The sequence below is a fragment of the Pinus tabuliformis genome, chromosome 5_2, assembly GCF_031772625.1.
Source record: "Pinus tabuliformis cultivar Carrire ecotype Pingquan chromosome 5_2, CPIR1, whole genome shotgun sequence".
Lineage (NCBI taxonomy): Eukaryota > Viridiplantae > Streptophyta > Pinopsida > Pinales > Pinaceae > Pinus > Pinus tabuliformis.
Window position 1 is genome coordinate 817,629,351 of NC_142306.1, and position 24,613 is coordinate 817,653,963.

General features: G+C 40.1%; 1 protein-coding gene across 2 annotated transcripts in view; it reads left to right on the plus strand.

Moving 5' to 3' along the window:
• The window catches only part of LOC149161813 (sodium/calcium exchanger NCL1-like), a 146,762-nt gene that overhangs the window by 33,482 nt on the left and 88,667 nt on the right, over positions 1-24,613 (plus strand). For both annotated transcript variants that reach the window (XM_089437056.1, XM_089437055.1), the window contains exon 2: positions 17,921-18,109. In XM_089437056.1, coding sequence (XP_089293182.1) covers positions 17,921-18,109 — 189 coding nt within the window. The remainder of the gene's footprint in view (positions 1-17,920; positions 18,110-24,613) is intronic.

Genomic DNA, 24,613 nt, shown 5'->3' on the forward strand with positions numbered 1-24,613 from the left:
CCATGAAGAGTAACACCAATAGAAATTTAACCCCAAAGTCTTTCTTTATTGCTCATAAAAAAGAGTACAAGAGAACTTTTCACTTAGTACATGATTCAGAGATCGGATGAACTCACTGAAAAATGACCTCTTATTTAAAGATAAATCCTCCAACTACTAGTTCGAGTGATCCTTGTCAAAGCAATCTCGACCGTTGATGAGGATCAAAATTTCTTTTCATCTCATCTGTCGAAATTTTAAATTATTGAGGAAATTCGAATTTTTCAATTAAATGCATTTTAATTAATTCAAAAATTAAAATTTTGAATTAATTTCTTCAAAATTTTGACTTTGACTTAGCCTCAGGGACGAAAGGCCTAAATTTTAGCAAAATAATTAATTTATCTTAGTCTCTGGACTTCTTAAAATTTAATTTACCTAAGACCTAGAATTAATTAAATTTCTGGCTTAGGATTTTAATTAATTTTGGCTAGAAAATTTAATTAATTAACCTATAAGGGGGTAAATTATTTTTCCAACCCTCAAGACACTGTACATCATGATTTCACATTTTTTACATCTCAAGGGGGAAAACCCGTTTGTAAAAGACCCTCATAGACTACCCAATTCTGCGACACAAATATAATCCAACAGACCAAGCAGTTTGTAATAAAATAACCCAACCAAATGGTTAGGATTATTCCCAAATCACTTTTACATAGACTCAATCTAGAACACTAGGACTCCTCTAAGATCTCAGTCACAAAATCCATTCCGGCCTTGGGGTAAGGCTGAAGGAAAACTCTGCCGACCATTCGAAAATGAATCGGTGAGACAAAAAACCTCCCGGAATGTAGATCGTCACCAGAGAAGTAAGTTTAACTATAAGTTATTACATATACGACATGGATATGCTGAGATTATTTACATTATACACATGTAGAATGGGTTTACATTATAACATGATCCTTAGGTTGATGATGATAGCTGGATCGCAGGAACACATCGATCAGGCACTATCCCTTTTGCGAAAAAAGGGGTTGTACTGCTATGGGTCGTTGACATGCAGTGGTCAACACTTCCATTATTATATGATTATGATATGGTTAACTTCATGCTTCTATGGATTTGGTTGTACTTGCTACCTGAGTTGTGCAGGAACATAATCTTCAAGATGGGGAAGCTGTTCATAAGTAAAGCATGATGAAGGAATTTATATGAATAATTATGATCAACAAGGATGGAAGCTATGAAAGATTCTCCGATGTCATAGAAAAGAAGTTGATCTCCCTAAGTTAAGAGTGAGCCTGGATAAAGAAAGAAGTTATCTCTTGAGTTAAGAGGGAGGTATACTTCAGCCATGATGGATACCTTGAAGAAATTGGAGAATGAATATTAAGGTGTTGTTGAAAGGAGGAAAGCTGGATTTGGCTGCTATATGTGAAGTAGGAAAGGAAGTTGAATGATTGAGGAAAACTTTGTCAAGAATTGTTTGGAAAGCCTCGAAGTCCTATTGTGATGAATTGTAAGGCAACATTAAGAAATTAGGAAACTTCGAAGGTTTGTGTTTACTTATGTATTTGTTGATGGTGCTGAAAATGCGTCAATCAAGCGGTTCTCCCTGATATGAAGTCCCAATTAGACCTCACATCGTTTGGTGTAGGAGTCCCATTCGATATAAAGGCCCAGTTGCCAAATGCTCAAAGATCCACCCTGGCTCTAACTGTCAGCACATGAGAGTGATGCAATGGTATTTTCGAACAACAAGGTGAGTGTGCTTAGTGAGTGTGCAACGTAACTGTGTCAAGGTTCTCTTATTGCAAAAGGGGGGGGGGGAGAAAGGTGAACCTCTAAGTGTGAGGTAATAGTACCACCCAAGAAGAGACACATGTGAACCAGAAAGCCCTATCCAACATCCAATGGAATAGTCCACAACGGATGCGATAGCCATTACAACTAATGAACAGGGAAATATTTGTCTACCATCCAACGGAGTAGTGCACAATGAATGTGACGGTCGTTATTCGTTACAACCGATGATTAAGGAAAGGTCTGTCTAGTATCTTGCGGAATGGTCCACAAGGATGAGACAACAATGACAATCATTACAACGCGTTCCCAACAAGATAAGCACTAAAACAACTGAAATAGTTTAACTATCTTAGTACATGTCAAAACGAACATAAAATGCAAATGCTCACAGAATAGTCTTACAACCATCCATAAGTCATGCATGGAAAAGTGTTGGCCTGAAAAGGCTTCTGTAATTAAGCAAAAGTTCCAAGACACATATTTACATTATACATCACTAGCCCCAGTAGTGGGACATTGGAGCCATTCCTTGCTCCTCAAAGAACTAACTGATCTCTCTAATGCCTTGCGGGAGGAGCCAATGTGAAAAGTTGCTCATATAATGAGGGGGTATATCTAACCAAAGGGGTGATTCTTACCCCTTGTGACTCTTTGACTACCCTCATGATTGTTCAACTTCTTATGACTTTTCAAGTTACATGACTCTTCATATCCTGTTGATTTGGAGTAGCATCAAATGTGCTCTAGCCACGAAAATTGGTGGAGAGGCTAAAGCACATGAGATCTCCAATACCCAGAAATGGTTTGGGTAGATTCTAAACAGTTTGGGAGATATTAAAATAATTAATATTTTTAATGGAGTCCCTAAGTCTAAACTTAGGGAAAATAAAATATTAATGTGAATTAATATAAAACTGTGTTAGAAGGGTCCAAAAGTCATGTATCAAGTTAGAGTTAATCTTAGCCGTTGATTAGGGACTTAATCTCGGCTGTTGAATTGTCAACGAGAAAAGTATAAAAGGAGGCTTGAGGGTTACTTGGAGAACACACCGAGTTGATCAAGAATTCGATTTTCTGGGGCAGGGCTTGCTGAGAAAATCGAAGGAGGCCCTGCCCCAGAAAATCGAAGGAGTGGTCAAAGTTGCAGTTGAGGGGCAGTGAATGCAGTAGCAGAGAGGCAGAGATAGTACTGGGAGCATCAACGTAGAAGTCGGGAGAGGGTTGACACAGAGCCAGCTAGAGGCCACGCAGAAGCAGCTAGAGGAAGCTGGGAGCTGTGCAGAGCCTGGGAGGGCCAGCGTGGGAGATGCAGAGGCTCCAGAGGCTGACGCAAAGCCCAAAGAGGCAGACGCTGGGCCAGGGAGGCTGATGCTGGGCTAGAGAGGCTGACACACCCTAAAGGTTGACGCTGGGAGATTCGTGAGGCAGATTGGGGCTGAGATCTGTCTCCGACTGAGAGGTACTACTGCCAAGGGCATTCTCTGTTGGGTGAGCCATTTCTGGCACCCAGATTGTATTATGAAACTGCTTAATAATAAAACCATCAACTAGCTGCACCAGTTTTCCCGCATTGGGTTTTTTTGGGGACATTACTACAAAAATAAGGGTGTCACTTGTGTGCACTTGTGTGCTTGTTTTTCCTTCAGTTGATGATCTGTATGTGTTGAGACTGTACTTGTATTTATTTTCAGTATTTACATGGTAAATAACTTGTTAATTAAGAGAACAAGTAGGAAGAAATAAATCAGAAAGTACAGGAAGGATTTCTAACAGTTAGACTTAGAAAATCCAACATGGTATTAGAACGAGGTTGTAGATCACAAGAGAACTGAGGGCATCAACTGAGCAGAGCAACAACAACAGAAACAACTGTCCCGAGTGACAGAAGTTGTTTCTAGTGGAGAAGCAGCAAGGAAGGGGTGACACAGTGCCTGTGTCATCAAGTTTGAGCTGGGAGGAGGATCAGCACAGTGGCAGAAGGGAGTAGACCTGACCTATGCAGTGTCCAATCATCTTTCTCAGTCAGGAAGGATTGATGCTCGTGGCCAGGAGGTGTGGATTTTGCTAGTGCCGGGATTGCGCAGAGCCTAGAAGCTCTAACCTTCAGTTTGCTGAGGCATAGGAGGTTGTGGGTAAGTTGCGGAGTGAAACTGGTGGGGTACTATGGTTAAAACAATACCTAACAGGGCAAGGACAAGGAGGAGAGAGTTGTTGCCGAGGATTTCTAGCCAAGAAATCCGGATTAGTGGTGCAACTGCACTAATGATTAGAGTGGGGGCATCTCAACATTGGCAGAGGGGTTTCCAGGAGGGAAATCGAGGCTCAGAGGGAGTCACACCGAGAACTTCCACAAGGGAAGTAAAGGAGCAGCAAAATGGCGGTGAATGGGGTAAGAGACCAGGACAGATTAGACGAAGCCTCATACTTAGTAGTCTGGAAGGCCAGAATCTTGTACGTTCTAGACATGAATCGTCTCAAGGACTTTGCCTTTGAAAACTATAGCGATCCCAATTGACCCGGTTGAGAATGATAAGTACGAGGAGGAAATGGCGAGGGCCAAGAGCATCATCCTTGATGGGGTCAAGGACCATGTAATACCACATATTGCCGAAAAGGAAACGACAAATGCGATGTGGGAGGTCCTAATGAAATTGTATCAGCATACTTCTGTGCAGAGGACGATGCTACTAGAAAATCAGTTGCGGTCATACCCAATGCATAAGGGAGAACATATCGACACCTTCCTCGGTCGATTGAAGGAGATCCGGGATTAGCTGACTTCCATAGGGGCCACGCCGGATCAAGAATTGATGGTGAGAACAGCCTTGAACGCAGTCTCAGAACACTGGGAGGTGTTTGTCCAGAGCATACTGGGCAAGTCGACCCTTCTAGATTGGGAGGAATTGTGGGCGGCTCTTCGCCAAGAAGAGATCAGAAGGCTGACCAAGGCGGGAAGCAGCGACAAGGGGGTCAGAATCAAGGAGGAGGAAGAGGAGGATGCTGCCTAGCATCTGAGGGAAAGCAGGAGAAACGGAAGGAGGACCCCTCCAAGGTCAAATGTTTCCACTGTGGGGGACTGGGTCACTATGCGAGCCAGTGTCCAAGGAAGAAGAGCAAGGGAGAGGCCTCCGAGACCAAGGCTGCGCCAGCAAGGGCAGAGAAGGAAGTGGAGACAGATGATGATTGTGCCATGAGTGCTCACACGCCACTAGAGAGGAAGTGGGGAGACATCGAGCTGTAGTCAGATGGACTACAAGCGATGAGGGGCAGGATCCTCGAGGTACCCAGCCTCTTGGATTATACCTTGCTATGGGAGCCCTGAAGAGGAGTAGCAGTACTGGTGGATGTCAGTAGAGACGAATGTGGATGGAGCGACAGAGGGAGCTACAGTGCAGGAGTCCCAGGACAGCGTGAGGCAGCAGTGCAAGGTGCATAGAGTTGTTGCAGCAACGCAAAGGTCAGAGAGGGAACACTTGTCAGCGACAGAAGGAGTTTCAGCATCGTGGGTGTCTCTAGCTTGTCAAAGATGTCAGAGTTGGGAGATCAGTTACTTACTTCTCAATAATTGAGTTGTAGTGCAACAGTTAGCAGTGGCAGGGCTATGGGCAGCGCGATTTAACATGATGAGAGGGGCTGCCTTACGGATGCAGTAGTGGCAGTGGCAGGGCCATGGGTAGTAGTACATGATGCAGCAGTACAGAGGATGTTCGGCAGCAGGCCTAACATTAGCACCAGGACTGATGCCGGATGATCAGGGTGATGCTTAGTGAAGAGTATTACTATAGCACAATCCTCACTAAGAGGGAGTGTTGATTTGGGGTAGCATGGGATGTGTTCTAGCCACGAAAATTGGTAGAGAGGCTAAAGCACATGAGATCTGCAATACCCAGAAATGGTTTGGGCAGATTCTAAACAGTTTGGGAGATATTAAAATAATTAATATTTTTAATGGAATCCCTCAGTCTAAACTTAGGGAAAATAAAATATTAATGTGAATCAAAATAAAACTGTGTTAGAAGGGTCCAAAAGTCATGGATCAAGCCAGAGTTAATCTTAGCCATTGATTAGGGACTTAATATCAGTCATTGAATTATCAACGAGAAAAGTATAAGAGGAGGCTTGAGGGTCACTTGGAGAACACACCGAGTTGATCAAGAATTCGATTTTCTGGGGTAGGGCTCGCTGAGGAAATCGAAGGAGTGATCAGAGTTGCAGCTGAGGGGTAGTGAATGCAATAGCAGAGAGGCAGAGATAGTACTGGGAGCATCAGCGCAGAAGTCGAGAGAGGGTTGACACAGAGCCAGCTAGAGGCCACATAGAAATAGCCAGAGGCAACCAGGAGTTGTGCAGAGCCCGAGGAGGGCCAACGTGGGAGACGCAGAGGCTCCAGACGCTGACGCAGAGCCCAGAGAGGCTGACGTTGGGTCAGAGAGGCTGACACAGGCCCTAGAGGTTGATGCTGGGAGATTTCATGAGGTAGATTGGGGCTGATATTTGTCTCCGACTAAGAGGTATTACTACCGAGGGTATTCTCTGTTGGATGAGCCATTTCTGGCACCCAAATTGTATTCTGAAACTGATTAATAATAAAACCCTCAGATAGCTACACCGGTTTTCCTGCATTGGGTTTTTCCGTGGACATTAGTCCAAAAATAACAGTGTCACGTGTGTGCTTGTTTTTCCTTCAGTTGATGATCTATATGTGTTAAGACTGTACTTGTATTTATTTTCAGTGTTTACATGGTAAATAACTTGTTAATTAAGAGAACAAGTAGGAAGAAATAAATTAGAAAGTACAGGAAGGATTTCTAACAGTTAGACTTAGAAATTCCAACATATTCATGTGCGTCCATTGGACTTTCACTTTACAATACATTTGATTTACAATATGCATGGCCCACAATGGTGATGTGGCAAGTGACAACTCATGACACTACTTGACATGACACTGCTGACATGGACTGGTTTAATGGTGTGGCAATGTTACGCTATTGTCGCTGTTGAGTGATAGATGTGTTCTTTGATGTGCTTTCTCTTCTCCTCCGTATAGATTGATGGTGTGGGGTCTTCAATGATATTCTGTCTTGGGAGGTGGTTGCAAACTTATGTCCTTTGCTTGCTCTTGATAGGTTCGTCTGTCAGTTCAACTACAAGTGAGTCTCTAGGCATGCTTCCTTCCTACTTTTCCTTCTTCATCATCTCGCCATGACTTGAGAGTACCTGTTCCTACAATTTACTCATGACGAGATGACATGAATCCGAAAACTCCCTACTCTAAGATGGTGCATTATCATCCATGGACTAAGCTTGGGACAAGTCACAGGCTGGGAGACAGGGCTCAGTGACTGTGCCTTGCGCAGTTCCAATTGGTAGGGAGAGAGCTTGATCACTGAGACTACATAGAGCGCAACTCAGTCTTTGTTGATTTGGGGTAGCATCAGATGTGCTCTAGCCACGAAAATTGGTGGAGAGGCTAGGGCACATGAGATCTCCAATACCCAGAAAGGGTTTGGGCAGATTCTAAACAGTTTGGGAGATATTAAAATAATTAACATATTTAATGGAGTCCCTAAGTCTAAACTTAGGGAAAATAAAATATTAATGTGTATTAATATAAAACTGTGTTAGAATGGTCCAAAAGTCATGGATCAAGCCAAATCTAATCTTAGCCGTTGATTTGTCAATGAGAAAAGTATAAGAGGAGGGTTGAGTGTCACTTGGAAAACACACCAAGAGATCAAGATTTTGACTTTCTGGGGCTGGGTTCGCCAAAAAAGTTGAGAGAGTGATCAGAGTTGCCGTTGAGGGGCAGTGAATACATAAGTAGAGAGGCAGCGATAGCACTAGGAGGATCGACGCAGTAGCTGGAGAGAGGGATGCAGAAGCAGCCAAGGGTTCACGCAGAGCCAGCGAGGGCTCACACAGAGGCAGCCGGGAGCTGCGCAGTGCCTCAGAGGGTTAGCGTGGGTGACACAGAGGGCCAGAGGACTGATGCAGTGCCTCCAGAGGCTGATGCAGGCCAAGCCAGAGTGATGCTGGGCCAAAGAGACGCTGACGCAGTCCCTAGAGGTTGACACTGGGGTTCCGTGGGGCAGATTGAAGCTGTGGAGCTGCCAGAGTGTTTATCCGGGGTTTTAGCCAGAATATCTGCTTCTGAGTAGTGAGGTACTACTGGCAAGATTTTTCTTTGTTGGGTGAGCTGGATTTGGCACCTAGATTGTATTCTGAAACTGCTTAATAAATCAAACCCTCAGATAGCTGCTCCAGTTTTCCTGCATCGGGTTTTTCTAGGGACATTAGTCCAAAAACAACGTTGTCACTTGTGTGCTTGTTTCTATTTCCTTCAGTTGATGATCCGTAATGTGTTGAGCATGTACTTGCATTTATTTCCAGTATTTACATGGTAAATAACTTGTTAATTAACAGAACAAGTAGGTAGGAATAAATCAGTAAAGTGCATGAAGGGTTTTCTAATGTGTTAGACTTAGAAATTCCAACAGGCTTGACAGAGGAACTTTTGAGCACAGTCCTCACTAAGGAGAAAGATTGCGTAGTGGCCACTGGGAGACAAGATTGCGTAGTTCAAGTCAGCAGTGGCTGGTGCAAGGTGAAGCCAAGGGAGGTCAGTTTTGCGTAGTTTTCAGAGGCAAGGAGGACTAGGCAACAGAGAGACATGGAAGCAAATTTACACAGTTCTTGATGACAGTGAGCTTGGGCTGAGGGAGGACATTGGGGGACACCTCTGTGCAATTCAGTAGGCCAAGGGAGGCTGGGCTCTCTGTGCACTGTGAGATTCTAATAGGCAAGGGACAAGCTTGAGGACTAAAAGTGCGATATACGCAGTTCAAGCAAGATTGGAAGGAATTGCAGTGCAATTCTGGGAGTCAAGGAAGGTTGCTGAACTTTGTAATTGCGCGATGCAACTACCTTGGAGGACATTATCTGCGCACTGTACAGTTCTAGTATGCAAGGTCACATCGTTGAGGGTTGAGACTGCGTAGTGCGTAGCTTAGTCGGGCCCTGGTGAAGGGGAGTTTCCTAGTCAAGAAGATTTCCGAAAACGGTTAAGTGTGAGGGAAAAGACGAACTCTTGATGAACTCAAATTGTGATCACACACTTAGCATACTTCGACGTCATGACAACCATAGACCATCAGAATAACAAGCAAAGCATTGCCCTCTGAGTGACTGTCTTATGACAAGAAACGACAAGTGTGACACTTGGGATAGACTTTAGGATGTCTGTGATGACACTTGTGTGACAGTGCTCGACATGTGTTTACATGGTTAGCACAACTCGTATACACAAAGATCAACCTTCGAAACCACCAAGAAACGTTTGCAAACATGACATAATGCTCAAACATGCCAAAAGACGACATTTGATCCAACAAGCGAAAGGGAGTAAAACACTTAGACCAAACACATGGAATGACTTTCAGTACTGGCAAACATACATGTCATTGAAGACACGACGATAAGACAACGACAAACAATCATTCATACTGCGCTAGGTGTATTTCAACTTCATGAAAGATGTGCTTTGTTTTCTTACCTACCCTCCAAAGGGTTATGCATCAGACGGAGTCTTTATGCGGTCCCGATCTTCTATCATACCTTGGGTTCCTTGGTCTTCTTATATGATAACCATCTTTTCTACTCAGCGCCTTGAGTGTCATCTAGCATGTCATCCTTCTTCATCATCTTGTCATAACTTGGTAGAATTCCTGTATCTGTAATCTACTCATGACAAGACAATATCAGTCTGATAACCCCTAGTCTAAGATGCTGCACTTGGATTCATAAACTAGGCTGGGACTTAGTGATAGGTCAGGGGAGAAGGCCTAGTGTTAAAATTGGAAACTACGGCCAAACTCCATGTGGGTCATCTTATTAATGGAAGCTGATATTTTTCTTGGATCCCTCTCATCGGGAGGTGTAGGATTGATCTAAAGATCATCCGATTCTGATAAGTATTCATGAAGATATGAATTTATTTGTGTTATGGGACAATTCGTCAAGGTCGGCCAGCAACCATATAAACCCCACTTGTGCTCAACGTTTTAGTATAAATAGAGGTGGCCTTCAAGCCATTTCAACACACTTGGGATCTCTTCCTCTCTACTTGTCTTTGGGTTTTAGTAGGAGGAGAGATCCTAAGGGATAATGATGCCCTAATCTAGAGGGCAGAAGCCGGAACTGTTGGGACTGGCGGGAAAAGCCGAAACTGCCGAGAAAAGCCAGAACTACTAGGAACTTCGGAATTGCCGGGAATAGCCGGAATTGTCGGAATTGTTGGGAATAGCCGGAACTGCCGGGAACAGTTGGAACTGCCGGAACAGTCGGGAAAGTTGACGCAGAGGGCAGAAGCCGGAAATGCCGGGAACTGTTCGAAAAGCCAAAATTGCCAGAACTGTCGGGAATAGTCGGAATTTCCGGAACTGCCGGGAATAGTCGGAATTGTTGGAACTGCTAGAACTGTCGAGAACAGTGGGAATTGCCGAAACTGCCGGAATAGGCGGGAACGCTGACGTAGAGGGGAGAAGCCGGAACTGTTGGGAATAGCTGGAATTACCAGAACTGCTGGGAACAACCGGAATTGTCGGGAACTGCCGGAATTGCTGGGAACTGTCGGAACAACCAGAGCATCTGTTTCCGAAGGAGAGAAGCATGCAAGGGACAACTAACTAACATTGGGACAGTTGTATGGTACTTAGCAACAAATACACCAGGCATGTAATGTTACAACTAGCATGTAAAGGACAACAAGCAAGCAAGATGTAGCCAGCACATAGGTCAGCATGACAACATGGTGCAACAATGGCACATAATGCAGTACAATGATGGGTATAGTCATGATTACTGAAGCATGATGAGATGCAACATAGTGATGATGGGTGCAACATGGTGCAACACGGTGAGGTGCAGAATGATGACGAAATGCAGCGCAACGATAGGTGAAAGAGTCACCTTGGAGAATCAATTGAAGCAACATGTCTTCAATTGATCTCATGTATCATCTTCTTAGAGATGATCTATGCTCCTCTCTAGTTAAGTCAAAATTTTGACTTCTGTTGTAAACGTACTATCTCTCTCTCTCTCTCTGCTGAACTATTGAAGAACATATAAGAAGAATTGATCAAGGGTTTCCCCACATTGGGGTTTGTCCTTGGCTAGTGCCACATCTTTTGTCCTCTTGTTTTGGCTTGTCTTCTGCAATTTATGTTTATGTTCTATCTGTAGTTTACTTTAATGTTGAAAAGATATTGAGCTAATTGTGAAAATTGAAATAAATTGCTCTAAGCATAGAACATACCTAAAATTTAACACCCATTGATTGTGCAATTGTGCAGTTTAAGCAACCAATGATCAAGCTTGATCATTGAGACTGTACAGTGCGCAGCTCAGGCCAGATTGAGGGAAATTTCTGCGCAGTCCTTACTAAGGGAAAGAATTGCGCAGTGGCCACTGAGAGACAATATTGCGTGGTTTAAGCAGGTAGTGGTTGCTGCGGGATAAGGCCCTGCGAGGACAAATCTGCTCAGTTTTAGGAGGCAAGGGGGATTGGGCAACTGAAAGGATTAAGGGACAAAACTGTGCAATTTCCGGAGACAGTGAGTTTCGGTTGAGGGAAGGACACTGGAGGAAGCATTTGTGCAGTTTTGGATGCCAAGGGATGTTGGGTTTTCTGCGCATTGCGCAGTTCCAACATGCAAGGAAAAGACTTGAGGGTTTCAGATGCGAAGTGTGTAGTTTAGAAAGGCTGGATGAGGCTAGGTTGTTAGGAAACCTCCAAAATTTGGCTAAGTGTGGGATCAGTGGAGCCGATGTGAACAATGATAGAACTTGACTATGATCACACACTTGAACACTTAGTGATACAACATAGACCATCCAGAACACATGAAAACATACTTCGCTTAATGCAACAACCTTTGTGGCAACTTATGACAAGTGCGCCCCCGACGATAGACTCTGTGAGGATAAAGGAGACACGTGTGCAATAGTGTGTGAAATTTTGGAAATGAGTGCAAAACATGTTTATATGATGAACAACCCATTTTCACAAAGATTTCCCCTTGAAGCAAAACAAACTTCCCTTTACATGACAAGCGATAATCCCCATGCCCGAAAATGACAGATACTATATAAAGATAAAAGCGTGAATGACTCTTAAGATCGAAGAAGGGAGCTTGAAATCATTAGCTTACCAATAAGTGACTAAGGAACGATCGATCACAGGATCGACAGTAGGCTCCAAAATTCAAGTGTAGGGCAAAATTTTAGAGGGTGTTGCAGCTGCTACAACAGTATTTGAAAGTTTGATAGTGGTTGGGGTTGTGATTGTACAAATAAATCTCTTGTAGTTTTGGAAGCATGCTTGATGTTATCGATCTGTTTGATCGGGAGAGATTTGATGTGTTGACGCAATGTGTAATACCTGGGAGGACATGTGGCCAAAACTATGTGTTGTTGCCTAGATCCCGAAGTAGGGAGGGTGGCGTTGGTCATAGAGCTCTGACCTCGGATACACACTTGGATCCCTGGGTTGGTGGTTAGCAAGTAAGCCTGATGGTACCTAGAAAGGATGAAAGCTTTAGTCCATCTTAGTCCTACCTGGATAGATTCCCTTGGTCAGGAGTCTAGTCCATGTTACCGTGAGTGCCTAAACTGTTGGAGGACATGGATAGATTGCCTTGGTCAGGAATCTAGTTTGTGGCATTGTGAGTGCCTAAACTCTTCATAGTTCATGTGTTCTGAGATCTTCCATGTACTTGTATATGAATAAATACCTCCCTAGTTAAGAGGGAGTGTTGAAAAATTTAACTAGGTTTGGTCTTCATAATTGTAATTGAGTCAAAATGAAATGTATTTATCAAAAGAAAGAAAAATAATTTATTATTATTATTATTATGGCTTATTAAAGCATGGGTTTCATGCTTGGGTCATCATGTTTTAGGTCAAAGTCCCCATTGAGGACTTCTATGATTTATTGTGAGTGCCTAAACTCTTCATAGTTCATGTGTTCTGAGATCTTCCATGTACTTGTATATGAATAAATACCTCCCTAGTTAAGAGGGAGTGTTGAAAAATTTAACTAGGTTTGGTCTTCATAATTGTAATTGAGTCAAAATGAAATGTATTTATCAAAAGCTTATGAAAGCATGGGTTTCATGCTTGGGTCATCATGTTTTAGGTCAAAGTCCCCATTGAGGACTTCTATGATTTATTTTGAGTCAGTAGAGTCTTGTCCATTTAAAGAGACCCTTCTTGGGCTTTTGAATTATGTAAAAATAATTATTATTGAGTAAAATAAGTCAGTTGTCACCTCCACACCAAGTCGATCTCAAACTGGGCAATTCAACTTCACCAAAAGTCTATATATTGGAGCAATTCGATTTATTTGAAGCATACACTTTCACTCAAGTTCGATATCCCAAAAGAAAGAGCTGGATATCTATCTCTCTCTCGTGTGGTTTCCTCTAGGATATTGAAGTCTCTTTAGTAAAGTCAAAGTTGCTGCTAGGTCGAAATTGCTACTGCAAATTGTCGCTGCTAGGTCGAAGTTGTTGTTGAAGGGTTATCATCTGCAAGAAGGTAGAAAGGGATGACTTGGTGTGGAGGAAGTTTGTGTCTAGGTCAAGAGTCTTGGATTATCTCAAGAAACTATTGAAGAAAGATTTGTTGACTGGGTTTTCCCCTAAATAGGGGTTTGTCCCTGGCTGAGTGCCTACATTTGGTGTCCTTGATCTTTGTGTTATTGTTTTGGTAATTGCTCGATGAACTAAGTTAAAAAGAAGAATACAAGAAATATAATAAGAACATAAGAATATCACAAGTAGTTGTGTATAAGAAAATATTTCTGCCTTTTTGATTTTTTAACAGAATTGACTCTTATAAAATATTATTTAATTTATAAAAAACAAAATGAAAAGTTAAGAGGACCAAACTAACAAGTATACGTATAAATTTATTGGATGTTTCTATAAGGTCTGGATGCACAGGTTCTTCTTACTCAAGACATGAACACATAACCCCAATCTCAATTCACTCTGTGACACTCTATGCAAAAACGATCACACCATGATGCGCTATTGATAATGACTTGTTGAAGGAGCAATGTAAAGTTCCTTTTAGCACAAGCTTATCCTCAAGGTATGTGCAATATGCTTTCGCGAGATCCAACTCTAACTAAAATTGCAAAGCATTATTCTCATTGCAAGTATTAGATGGGTGGGCCGTGGGTTGTATCTTATGTTGCATTGGTTTTGGGGACGGGGAACGATAGGGACAGGTTCTTCTTACTCAAGACATGAACACATAACCCCAATCTCAATTCACTCTGTGATACTCTATGCAAAAATGATCACACCATGATGCACTATTGATAATGACTTGTTGAAGGAGCAATATAAAGTTCCTTTTAGCACAAGCTTATCCTCAAGGTATGTGCAATATGCTTTCGCGAGATCCAACTCTAACTAAAATTGCAAAGCCTTATTCTCATTGCAAGTATTAGATGGGTGGGCCGTGGGTTGTATCTTATGTTGCATTGGTTTTGGGGACGGGGAATGATAGGGATGGGGGACGAGTCCCTGGAATGGCTAGAGTGCAGCCTTAATCTTTTCAGGGTACGATAGGTTGGGGGAGACAATTATATATATATAATTCAATATTACTATTTGTAGTTGTTTCAAGCTTGTAAGCATAAGTTCCAATGTTCCACAGGGGTGCGTTCCCCAGGGTGGGGAATGTGCCCCGACACTCCCCCATGCTCTGGGGAAGGGGTAACTCCTGGGGAAACGTTTCCCCCATCACGTTTTGGGGAAATGCGAGGAAACTCAGGGGAGACTTTTTTTTGGTGACGAAATGCGACTCCCTTGCGGGGGGGACGCCGAAGGGACGCAAGGGGGATGCATACGCACCCCCCATTTTTTTGTCTAATAATTTTTTTAAAACATTAAAAATAAATAAAAAATACAAATTTAAACATATGAAAAAATAAAAAAAAAAAAAAAAAAAAAAAATGAAACTATATTAAAACTTTTAATTTGTCAAAACTTGAATTTAAAAAGAAAACTATATTTATTAAAATTTAAAACTTAAAAAAAAATTAGAAACAATAACAAAAAAAAAGTATATTAAAACTTAAAACTTAATATTTATTAATATTATTTAAGTACTTTTTGAGAAATTTACTAGTATTTCATTGCTCAGTGCTTTCTATGTTTACTTTTAGTTTAGTATTCTTTAGCTATTTTAGACTTCAACACAATGTCATTGTCATTGTCATATGATGAATTTACTTTTTATCATTTTTGAAAATTTGATGTGCATTGCATAATTTCAATTGTCAAATGATGAATTTATTAATTTAATTTAGATGTATCTTGCATGATGCCAAATGATGAATTTAGATGGAACATTGCATAATGTCAAATGATGGATTCAATTTAGTAATTTACTTTTGGATCTACAATGCAAAAATGTCAAATGATCATTGATAATTCATAAATGATAATAGTCTAATATGTAATGATGATCATATTTGGTCTTTAGATGTAATTTCATAATTATTAAGGTTTTCTATTTAGTTATTGACATATTTTTGGGATTTTATTTTTATATATTAATTTTTTAATAATTTATAATTTTATAATTTTTATGACTTTGACGCCCCCTTGTTTCCTTGAAAATTCCCTAAATTTTGGGGTTGCTTATATACGTCCCCCTTGTGTGTATCCCCGCTCCCGCGTTTCCCTGTCCCGGAAACTCGGTGGAACATTGAGCATAACAAGCTATACTTTATAGTATTATGCACAACCCGTACACTTGCCAATTAAAATCTCAAACAATCTAAAAAGGGGTTGAGCGACATTCTATTATTGGACACTAGACATGAGCTTTAACTTTAGAAACTTAAGTGTAACTATTTTAAATTTGTAATAAGGTCCATGAACAATCTATCACAGAGAACTGTCTTTATAGCAATTTTTTTCCTCATATTTGTTGTTAATGATGACCATGTTAAACATAAAGGCATTCCCTTTTCAATAGGTTTTGCAAACTTTTACTGCTGTGTTGAAAACCACTATAAAGTACTTTGGTTTTCTGAAGATATTAAATTCATATTTCAGATTAAGAAGGGGATTGAATAGGAATTTATTTAAACATTTAGTACCCAATCCAATTCACTACTATCTGATTGTTTTCACAAGGCTTGGGGTTGGGATGGTGGGAGCACTGAACTTGAATGAGTCCTTGAAATCCATGTACAATATGTAAAAGATGAGATGATCCGAAAAGTGAGAAAGAACAAGAAAAGAAACCACAAGGATCAACCTTTTAAAACATTGTATTTTCTGTTTTCTTGACATGGAAACCGCCTTTTGCAATTTTACCATTGAAAAAACAATATCTAAATCACTATAAATACAAAATGAAATTTATCACGTACAAAACCCATGTATTGAGCTGCAACTTGTACAAAATATTTAGATTCAATGCATTCCAAAAGAAAAGAATGAGAATCATCAATGTCGATGATTGTCAAAACTATAGCTATATGCTTGGATTATCCCTGAAACTTTCCCAAAACATTCCTGAAATCTGCCCAGAAAGCCCATGAAATCTTGCCAAAAACATCCCTGAAATTTGTCCGGAACATCCCTGAAATCTGTCTGGAATGCCTTGGGGATGGCCAACAAGTCCCTGAGCCCCCAATAAAGTCCCCAACAGTTTGGCGACGTTTCTATGGGTCCAAATCCCCCCGGAACGTGGAGAAGCAAGGTACGTGAGTATTTGGGAGGAAGGTTCCCGTGCAAGATAGGTTGTATCAGTAAAAATCAATCATCCATTAAGTTAATTCATATAATTTTAGTTATGGAGTTCCTTCTACTGTTAAAATCTAAAAATATGTGTTTTTCTAGATTTATATATGCAATGCACTAATAATATTTAATCTTGGTTACAGCCGCTCATGACACAATTATCATTATAGAGTACTAATGTTTTTCTAAATTTACATAGTCAATGTATTGATTATGCTATGCACTGATAATATTTAACCATGGTTACAGCATCTCACGACACAATTGTCATAGTAGACTAATAACCATTTTTATGATGATGGTTACTCCGTATTGCGGTCGTGCCGCTACATGAATTAGCAGAATTAATCAGTTCAAAGATTTGGCATATAGTGACATGGCACTTTGAGAATATTTTTTTAAAAATTTCCATATATATATATATTTAAATTATTGATTGGAACAATGTATCTTATACATATATTTTTTTACCACATGGTGAATCCGTAGTTGCTTGGACTACTCTAAGGGAGACCCAAGATTAACCCTCCGAGACTCACGGATAAGGAGAGTCTACTCCTTGGACTAATCTAAGGGAGACCCAAGATTAACCCTCCGAGACTCACGGATAAGGAGAGTCTACTCCTTGAACCGAGATCATGGCAGGACACTATACTCAATGAGATTTGAACCGCGGTCTCGTAGGCTTCACCCAGCGAAACTTACCATTAAATCACACATGACTGTATGATGTATCTTATATCTTATTACCGCAAAAATAACACTTCAGTTAGTCTTACATTACTGGCTCACAAAATGGTATGTGAGCTGAATATGTTTCTCGAGAAGATGCATCGAATTTATTTTCTATGTCAAAAACAACACTTCAGTTAGTCTTACATTACTGGCTCACAAAGTGGTATGTGAGCTGAATATGTTTCTCAAGAAGATGCATCAAATTTATTTTCTACTTCAAACGTGAAAAAAACTAAGTGGTATGTGAGTTGAATATGTTTCTCGAGATGATACATCAAATTTATTTTCTACTTCGAAAGTAAAAAAAAACTACACTTTTTCCATCAGTAAACATTTGTTTCATGTACATATATATTATCCTTACTGCACAGAAGAAAAAAACAACCATGAAGCAAGCCTTATGTTTTTTTCATGAAAATAACATATTTTGCGGCAATAAACATTTTTTATGGACCCACATATTATCAACATACAATATATTATCATTTGGAAGGCATTGAGATGTATATATGGAAATGTGAATATGGAAGTTCTGACACTTTAACTTGTAATGTACTGTATAGTGTCTGGTCTATCTGGAAGTAAGACAACTGCACAATCACAAGTGCTGATTGGAATCGGGTTGCTTGCCGGTTCGACTGTAATGTTATTGACAGCGTTGTGGGGGGCATGTACGATTGTCGGCAAATGTGATCTTTCTCCAGAGAATGCTGCCATTGATGGACAGGATACAAAAGGATTCAGCCCGTTTCGTATGGTTTCGTCAAAACTTGTGATCTTTATGTTATTTTATGTCTTTATTTAAAAAATAACTTGGATTATTTTGTATCCATGGTAGACTTCGTATTTAGTATTTGAAATTTTCTTAATTTTATGATTTGCCAAAGCATAATGATATGCTGTCTGCTAGTGAGACTCATTGGATAGGAGGTTGTTGTTTTATGAACCTCGTTTAGGTTTGTAATCAATTGGTAACGAAGGATGCTCAATTTAGATCATATTTTATGTATAAAAATCATTACATATCTCCTGTAGTAAAATCATAAACCACATGCTAGTCTTGATGGGGATCATAGTAACCAGGTCCAATTGGAACCCAAACTTCTTGGATCAGCCAAACCAGTTTAGATCGAACCACTTAAACTTTACTTGAAAACAAAATAATAAAACCTTGAAAAGCAATTTAAAATCTGAAAACTACTTTAGAGCCCCACTCCATCCTTTTTCACTTTAAAAGCTGAAAACATAGGGTTAAACCTTAATTCTCTTTGGGGTGTACTGCTTATAATAATTCAGAATGTTCCCTTTGTCTTAGCTGTCATGCTATATGAGGGGCGCATCTATATTTTCAAAATGACCTAAAACCTGCACCTAGCCACATTTGCATCGATATTGGGGATTTTGTACTTGGATATCTGCATTAATACAAGCTCTATCAATTTAAGTATGACAAAATAACCAATGAATTGAACCTTATGTAGTGTCCCTTTCTTCTCCCTTTTTATGAGAATCTGCCAAAATTCAATTTTGCATGGTTGGAATGGTGAAATCACTTTGCTAAGACTGCATGCCATGGGTGCCATGGGGTTTTTTCGATGTCTTATGATTCCATTTGACAACATCCATTCTGGCTGATTTTGTGTGTTTTGAGTTGGATTTGGCTAATTGGATTTTGGTTAAGCTCCATCAAAAAAGGTTAAATTTGTTAGTGAGTAAACTGACTTCATGGAAGCTTGCCATTAGACCAATTCCTATGGGCCGAAGGATTATTTTGTTATTATTCTCTCAATTTAAGTATAAATTTATATGTTCCATACTTTTTGAGCCTATTGAACTAATTTTTTGTTCAATGGTGTCGTCATTGATGCCAACATCGGTCTTTTAATGCTCTTAATATTCTTCTAGTTTGCATTGATTGGAAGCTCCAAATGACAAGAAGCCTTGGAAGAGAGAAAGGGAAGCCCTAGATGCCCCACACTTGTTGAAGAAAATGGATATAAAAGGACAATGATTTTGATCACATGACCAGAAGCCTTGGAAGAGAGAAAGGGAAGCCCTAGATGCCCCACACTTGTTGAAGAAAATGGATATAAAGGACAATGATTTTGGTCACATGACCTTCCTCATTTGATTCTCCTAGTCGTGCCGACTCCAATGGTAGGTGGCACACAACATAACTCCTCACGGTTGAGGAAATATGGCGTTTCAAAGATTGCAGTCCCATTTTGTGGTTAAAAGCCCCAAAGAAGATTCTACAAGCAACTTGATGTTCTGGTCAAAGATTTGGGCTTAATGATGGCATTTATATAAAATAATTTTTATGAGGCTTAAACTGTACTATTCTGTCCATTCTTAAGTGATTAAAAATTACTTTAAGTCGGCCTTAATGGTAATAAAAATTGGCTCCAAAAGTGTTTAATTCAAAATTTGAAATTTGGTATGGTCGACTCTATCTTTTCTTGGGCATGTCGGCCCCCTCTATTGAAGCCTTTCCATCCTCTATATATTTGAGGCTCCCTCCAAGTTGCCAAGTCGACCCTCCAGGATGGCAATTTGGCTTGCCCACGAGTTGTGTCTTTTCACATCATGAAACAACTATACATTGGCATCTATCCTCCACCATTTGGCAGTCAATTCAGTGATCTTCTGTGGCATAATAGTTTGGGTTTGTGGCATAGATTCTTGAGGCATATATATTCGAGTTTTTGAGGCACATATATCCAAACTTTCTAAAGTACATGACTGAGTTTCTGAGGGATAAACATCTGAGATTCTTGAGTTTTGAGAAATCAATGGCAACTAGATTAGGGTGATTTCTCTTTACTTTGATAACTGCTCATGATGTTCTTTTACTTTAACATGATGTACTTATAATTAGCTTCTTCTTTACTCGATTATTATAGTGTTTTTATCATCAACAACTACCAAACTATGAAGATCAATAGAACAAGTGGATACAAGATATAGGCTGCTAGCTAGAGCCAAAGCCTTTCCTAGAGTGGAAAACCCACAAGAAATTCCTCTCTTCTTATAGAATCTTCAAATGACGAATGCCAAAACCTTTAGACCGAAGACAGAGACCCTTCCAAGACAATGTCAACCTTCCTTCTTGATGAGCTTTCCTTCAAAGTTAAAAGAACTTCCAACAACAAATTTTCGGCCTTCTAGCTACTACTGCAATTTCGACCCCTAACTACTTCTGCAACTTCGACCCCCAACTTTTCTTGCAACTTTGACCTCTAGCTTTTCTTGTAACTTCAACCCCTAGCTTTTCCTGCAACTTCGACCCCTAGCTTTTCCTGCAACTTCGACCTAGCAACTTTCAACAACTTCGACCTATCAGCTTCCACTAATTTCGTAGCTTCCAACAATTTCGACCTAGCAGCTTCAAGCAACTTTGCAGCTTCAGAAACCCTAGATTTTCTTCGCACGTGTGAGAGATAGGGACCAAAAAACTTCGATTCCAACTTCTTCCTTCTTCTTTTTGATCTTCGTCCTTCTTTTCCTCTTGTAATCAAACTTCTTTTCTTGCTTTGTCGAATTGCTTGGATGTCTACTTCAAATGAGGTCGAATTTTCTTATATATAGACTTCCAAGGGGTACAAGTTTCCTTCATGAGGCCGACTTGATTCTTGAGGGTCTTTTGACACAATTCTGACTCAAATAAATTCTTCTGACTATTGGAAATACTGAGAGGGGGGTGAATCAGTGTTTTCTTCCAATTGTTATTATTACCAATTAGATTCTTCACAATTTAATCAGAGAAATGTATAAGAATAAGTTTATTGAGTATAAAAGAATAAATACAAAGTATGGCAATTATTCCCAAGCACCAACTTGGTTTTTTGATAAGGCTCCGACCTCTAGGGCTCTGACCCTAGTTTTCTAAGGCACCTACCTTGAGTTAGGAGCACCAACTCCAAGGACACCAATCCTGCTGTTTTTTAATAAAGAGTGTAAATATAACTTACTTGAAATGCTTCATTGTCTTCACTGTTTAACTTGACTGTCTTCACTGAAGGTCTCACTGTCTTCACTGACTTCACAAGTCTTCAAGCCAAACCAGGAACATATGTCTGCAATTCGAGCTTTACTTCATGTGACTGTTTCTAGACTTATCACCAACCTGCCTCCACAGGGCATACCAGGTCTAAGTTTCTTGAGCTCCTAAATCCGAGCTACAACCGGTTGTTGTCATTCTGAGTTTGAAATGACACTGTCCATGCCTTCACACAAGTCTGAGCAGCTTCCAGATGACAAGCCTTCAACTACTGATCCGAGTCTTCAACTGATGAGCTTAATGTCTGTCCATCACAGATCTGAGTTATAAAAACAAATTGATAAGCCCAGGTCTGCTATTCTCCCATAAAACAGAGGCACAAGAGCAACACAGGTGACTATTCTACGTTTGAGCTGAGGTTCTGTTCACAAATCTGAGTCAAAGAATTTGTCACAGGTCTGAATGAAGGGTGCACAGGTCTGAAGTGCACAGGAGACAGTGCGAGGTGCTGTTCTTTGATCAACGTCCCAGCAATAGTGTTCCCTGCCTAATCCGCAAATCTGGTCATCAAGGTAAGCTAATCTGAGGAGCTCAACACGTTTTTTCTGCTGCTGTCTGAGGTGCTGCTCCTCTCTTGACCTGGTCCAAAGTGCACAGAAAACCCTGATCCGTAATCCTTAAAAAAAATTATGAAACAAGAAAAGAAATGCCTTTGCTTGTTCACGAGATGTGAACTTCTGATCTGCTTCCTTAATCTGAATTTTTCCTGAGCTATATTGACGTCAAAGACCTCATATATATACACCTATTCGTCCTCATAATGAACAGTTACGTCCACATGCAAGCCGACATGAGTTATGGAGGTAAGGTCGGCTCAATAACCAGAATTAATTTCCTTATCTTTAAAAATTCATATCTCTTAGGATATTTGGAGTTTCGGGGCATGTGATAGCTCATTAGAAAGCTAAAAATATGTCCTTTCAGATGGTCCAGGTCTCATGATGAAATTCTTTTTCTAAGATAGAAAAAAATATTATTTCATGTGGCTGATCATTCAATAGTGCAAAACTGGAGGCATGGCAGAATGCTTTTTGGCTTCTTCATGGTTTTGGTTTCTTCATTGATTGCCTTCTTAATCATATCATCATCATATCCCTGCCTTTCATATCCTTGATGTCCTTGACTTCTTCATCTTTATGTTGTGGCCTTCTTTAATATATTGACATCAATGACATTATACTAACACTGACTTGTTACAGGATGCCCAATGGAGTCTTTTATATAATGACAATGACTCTAATGACTTCTTGACTCTATGAAAAACCCTAGAAGCACACAATGGGTGCTTGACCTATAAATAAGTTGACCTAGAGCACGAAATCCATGCTATAAAATAACAATAATAATATTTATTTTTAATTTTTTAATTCTTTACATCAAATACATAAAATCATTAGTACATAGAATATTATGAAGATTGGACCTAGTTACATTTTCCAACACTGAGTTCTATGGTGATGCGAATTTATGTGGTTATATAATGCGGATTTTGTTCCTGTGACTATGATGATGCGAGCTGCAGAAGTACAAAATAATGTGAATTATAGAGGGACTTTCTTCTAGATGATGCGAGTTTTATAAGGACACACATATGGGATTTTGATTGACTATCTTATGCACAGAATATAACAGAGGTTGGAGGGATGACTTGGAACTAGGATCACTGGTTTGTTTGACTTGGATTTCTCTTGTTGATGAAGAAGCTATAAGGAAAGGATTTACGGTTTTGCCCTGGCCTCTGGCCTAATTTCTGGTGTCTCTTATCTCTTGTTAACGTGTAATTGCTTAATTACATAACTAATTTCTGGTGTCTCTTATCTCTGGCCTAATTTCTATATTTTTTTAACGCGTAATTGCTTGATGAAATAACTAATCAAAGTAAATACTAAGAAAAAGAATGCATATCAGTCACAAGTGATTACCATGATAAGAAATTCTGCATTGTATCCGAATTTCAACATGGTTAAGCAACCTTCTGTGGACATCTCTTTCTTCTTTTACACTACTTAAAATACTCTGTGTTATCCCTTCTTGAGGGGCAAACATTGGAGACAAGCGTAAGGTAGACCTAAGGATTATTCTAGCATATGATCTTATCAACCTGAGCTTATACAAATAGTCAAACCTTGTTTTCCGGGACAAACTTCTGATCATTATTTAGAGGAGAAGTTGTTATTGAAGGCAATACATTTGAGGTCAGGGCACTGTACACAGGGATATTCAGACATCTTGGTCACAAACTTAAGGAAGTCTCTAAAATATACTTAGGGGTAAACTCTTCATTAACAAGAGCATATTCAGAACATCACAATTGGCATGGTCATGTGGTACATCCTTCATCAAATTTGGCTGTTGGCAAAAGTCTGGCTTATCTCTGCACATCTGAAGCAATTCAAGGGCACATTTCTTATCTGCAAATGAATCAAAGCCTTCGAAGTCTGAGAAATATACTACCAGGGTTTCATCTCATAATTAGCAGAGAGGGATATGGTTGACGGTTAACCTGGAACTGATATTGTACTGATGGCATAAGGGTTTCATCATATTGGTCACAATTGTGATGTTTGATGCTGAGAATTTTGAGGCAGAATATGTTTTAGGTTGTTTGAGTTAAAGGTTTGATAGAAACTGCTGCACAAGGTTATTGGCCTATGTGGGCAGTTGATGAATGCCAGGGTTTTCAGTGTTTCTAACTTGCTTGTTGAACCAAGGTTATATGGCTAGATGTTTATTGGCAGGTTGATGTAGCTCGAGCAGAGGTTAACTAAATTTTATGAAGCTAGGGTTTAATGCATAGAAGCAGATTTGTTTAAGCAGAGATTGTATTGCAATTTGTTTTTGTATTTTTTTTAGCACATGTGGATCATGTTTGAATTTTTTTAAACAAAATTCACTTGTTGAATAGAGTGGCAGGGCGGTGCAGGGCAAGAGATTGGAGTCTCCTTCAGGTTGGAGCTTGAGAATGCTTGCTAGGGCAGGTTGGAGCCTGTTTAGTGTGTTGGATCCTTTCAATTAGAGTTGATAAAGCCAAGGCATTGGAGTGTCCTTCCAGTGGGAGATGGTAAACCAAGGTGTTGGAGTGTCCTTACAATTAGAGCTGGTAAACCAAACTATTGGAGCATCCTTCTAGTGGGAGCTGGTAAACTAGCGCGTTGGAGTGCCCTTCCTGTTGAAAATTGTAACTAGGTTCAGTGTT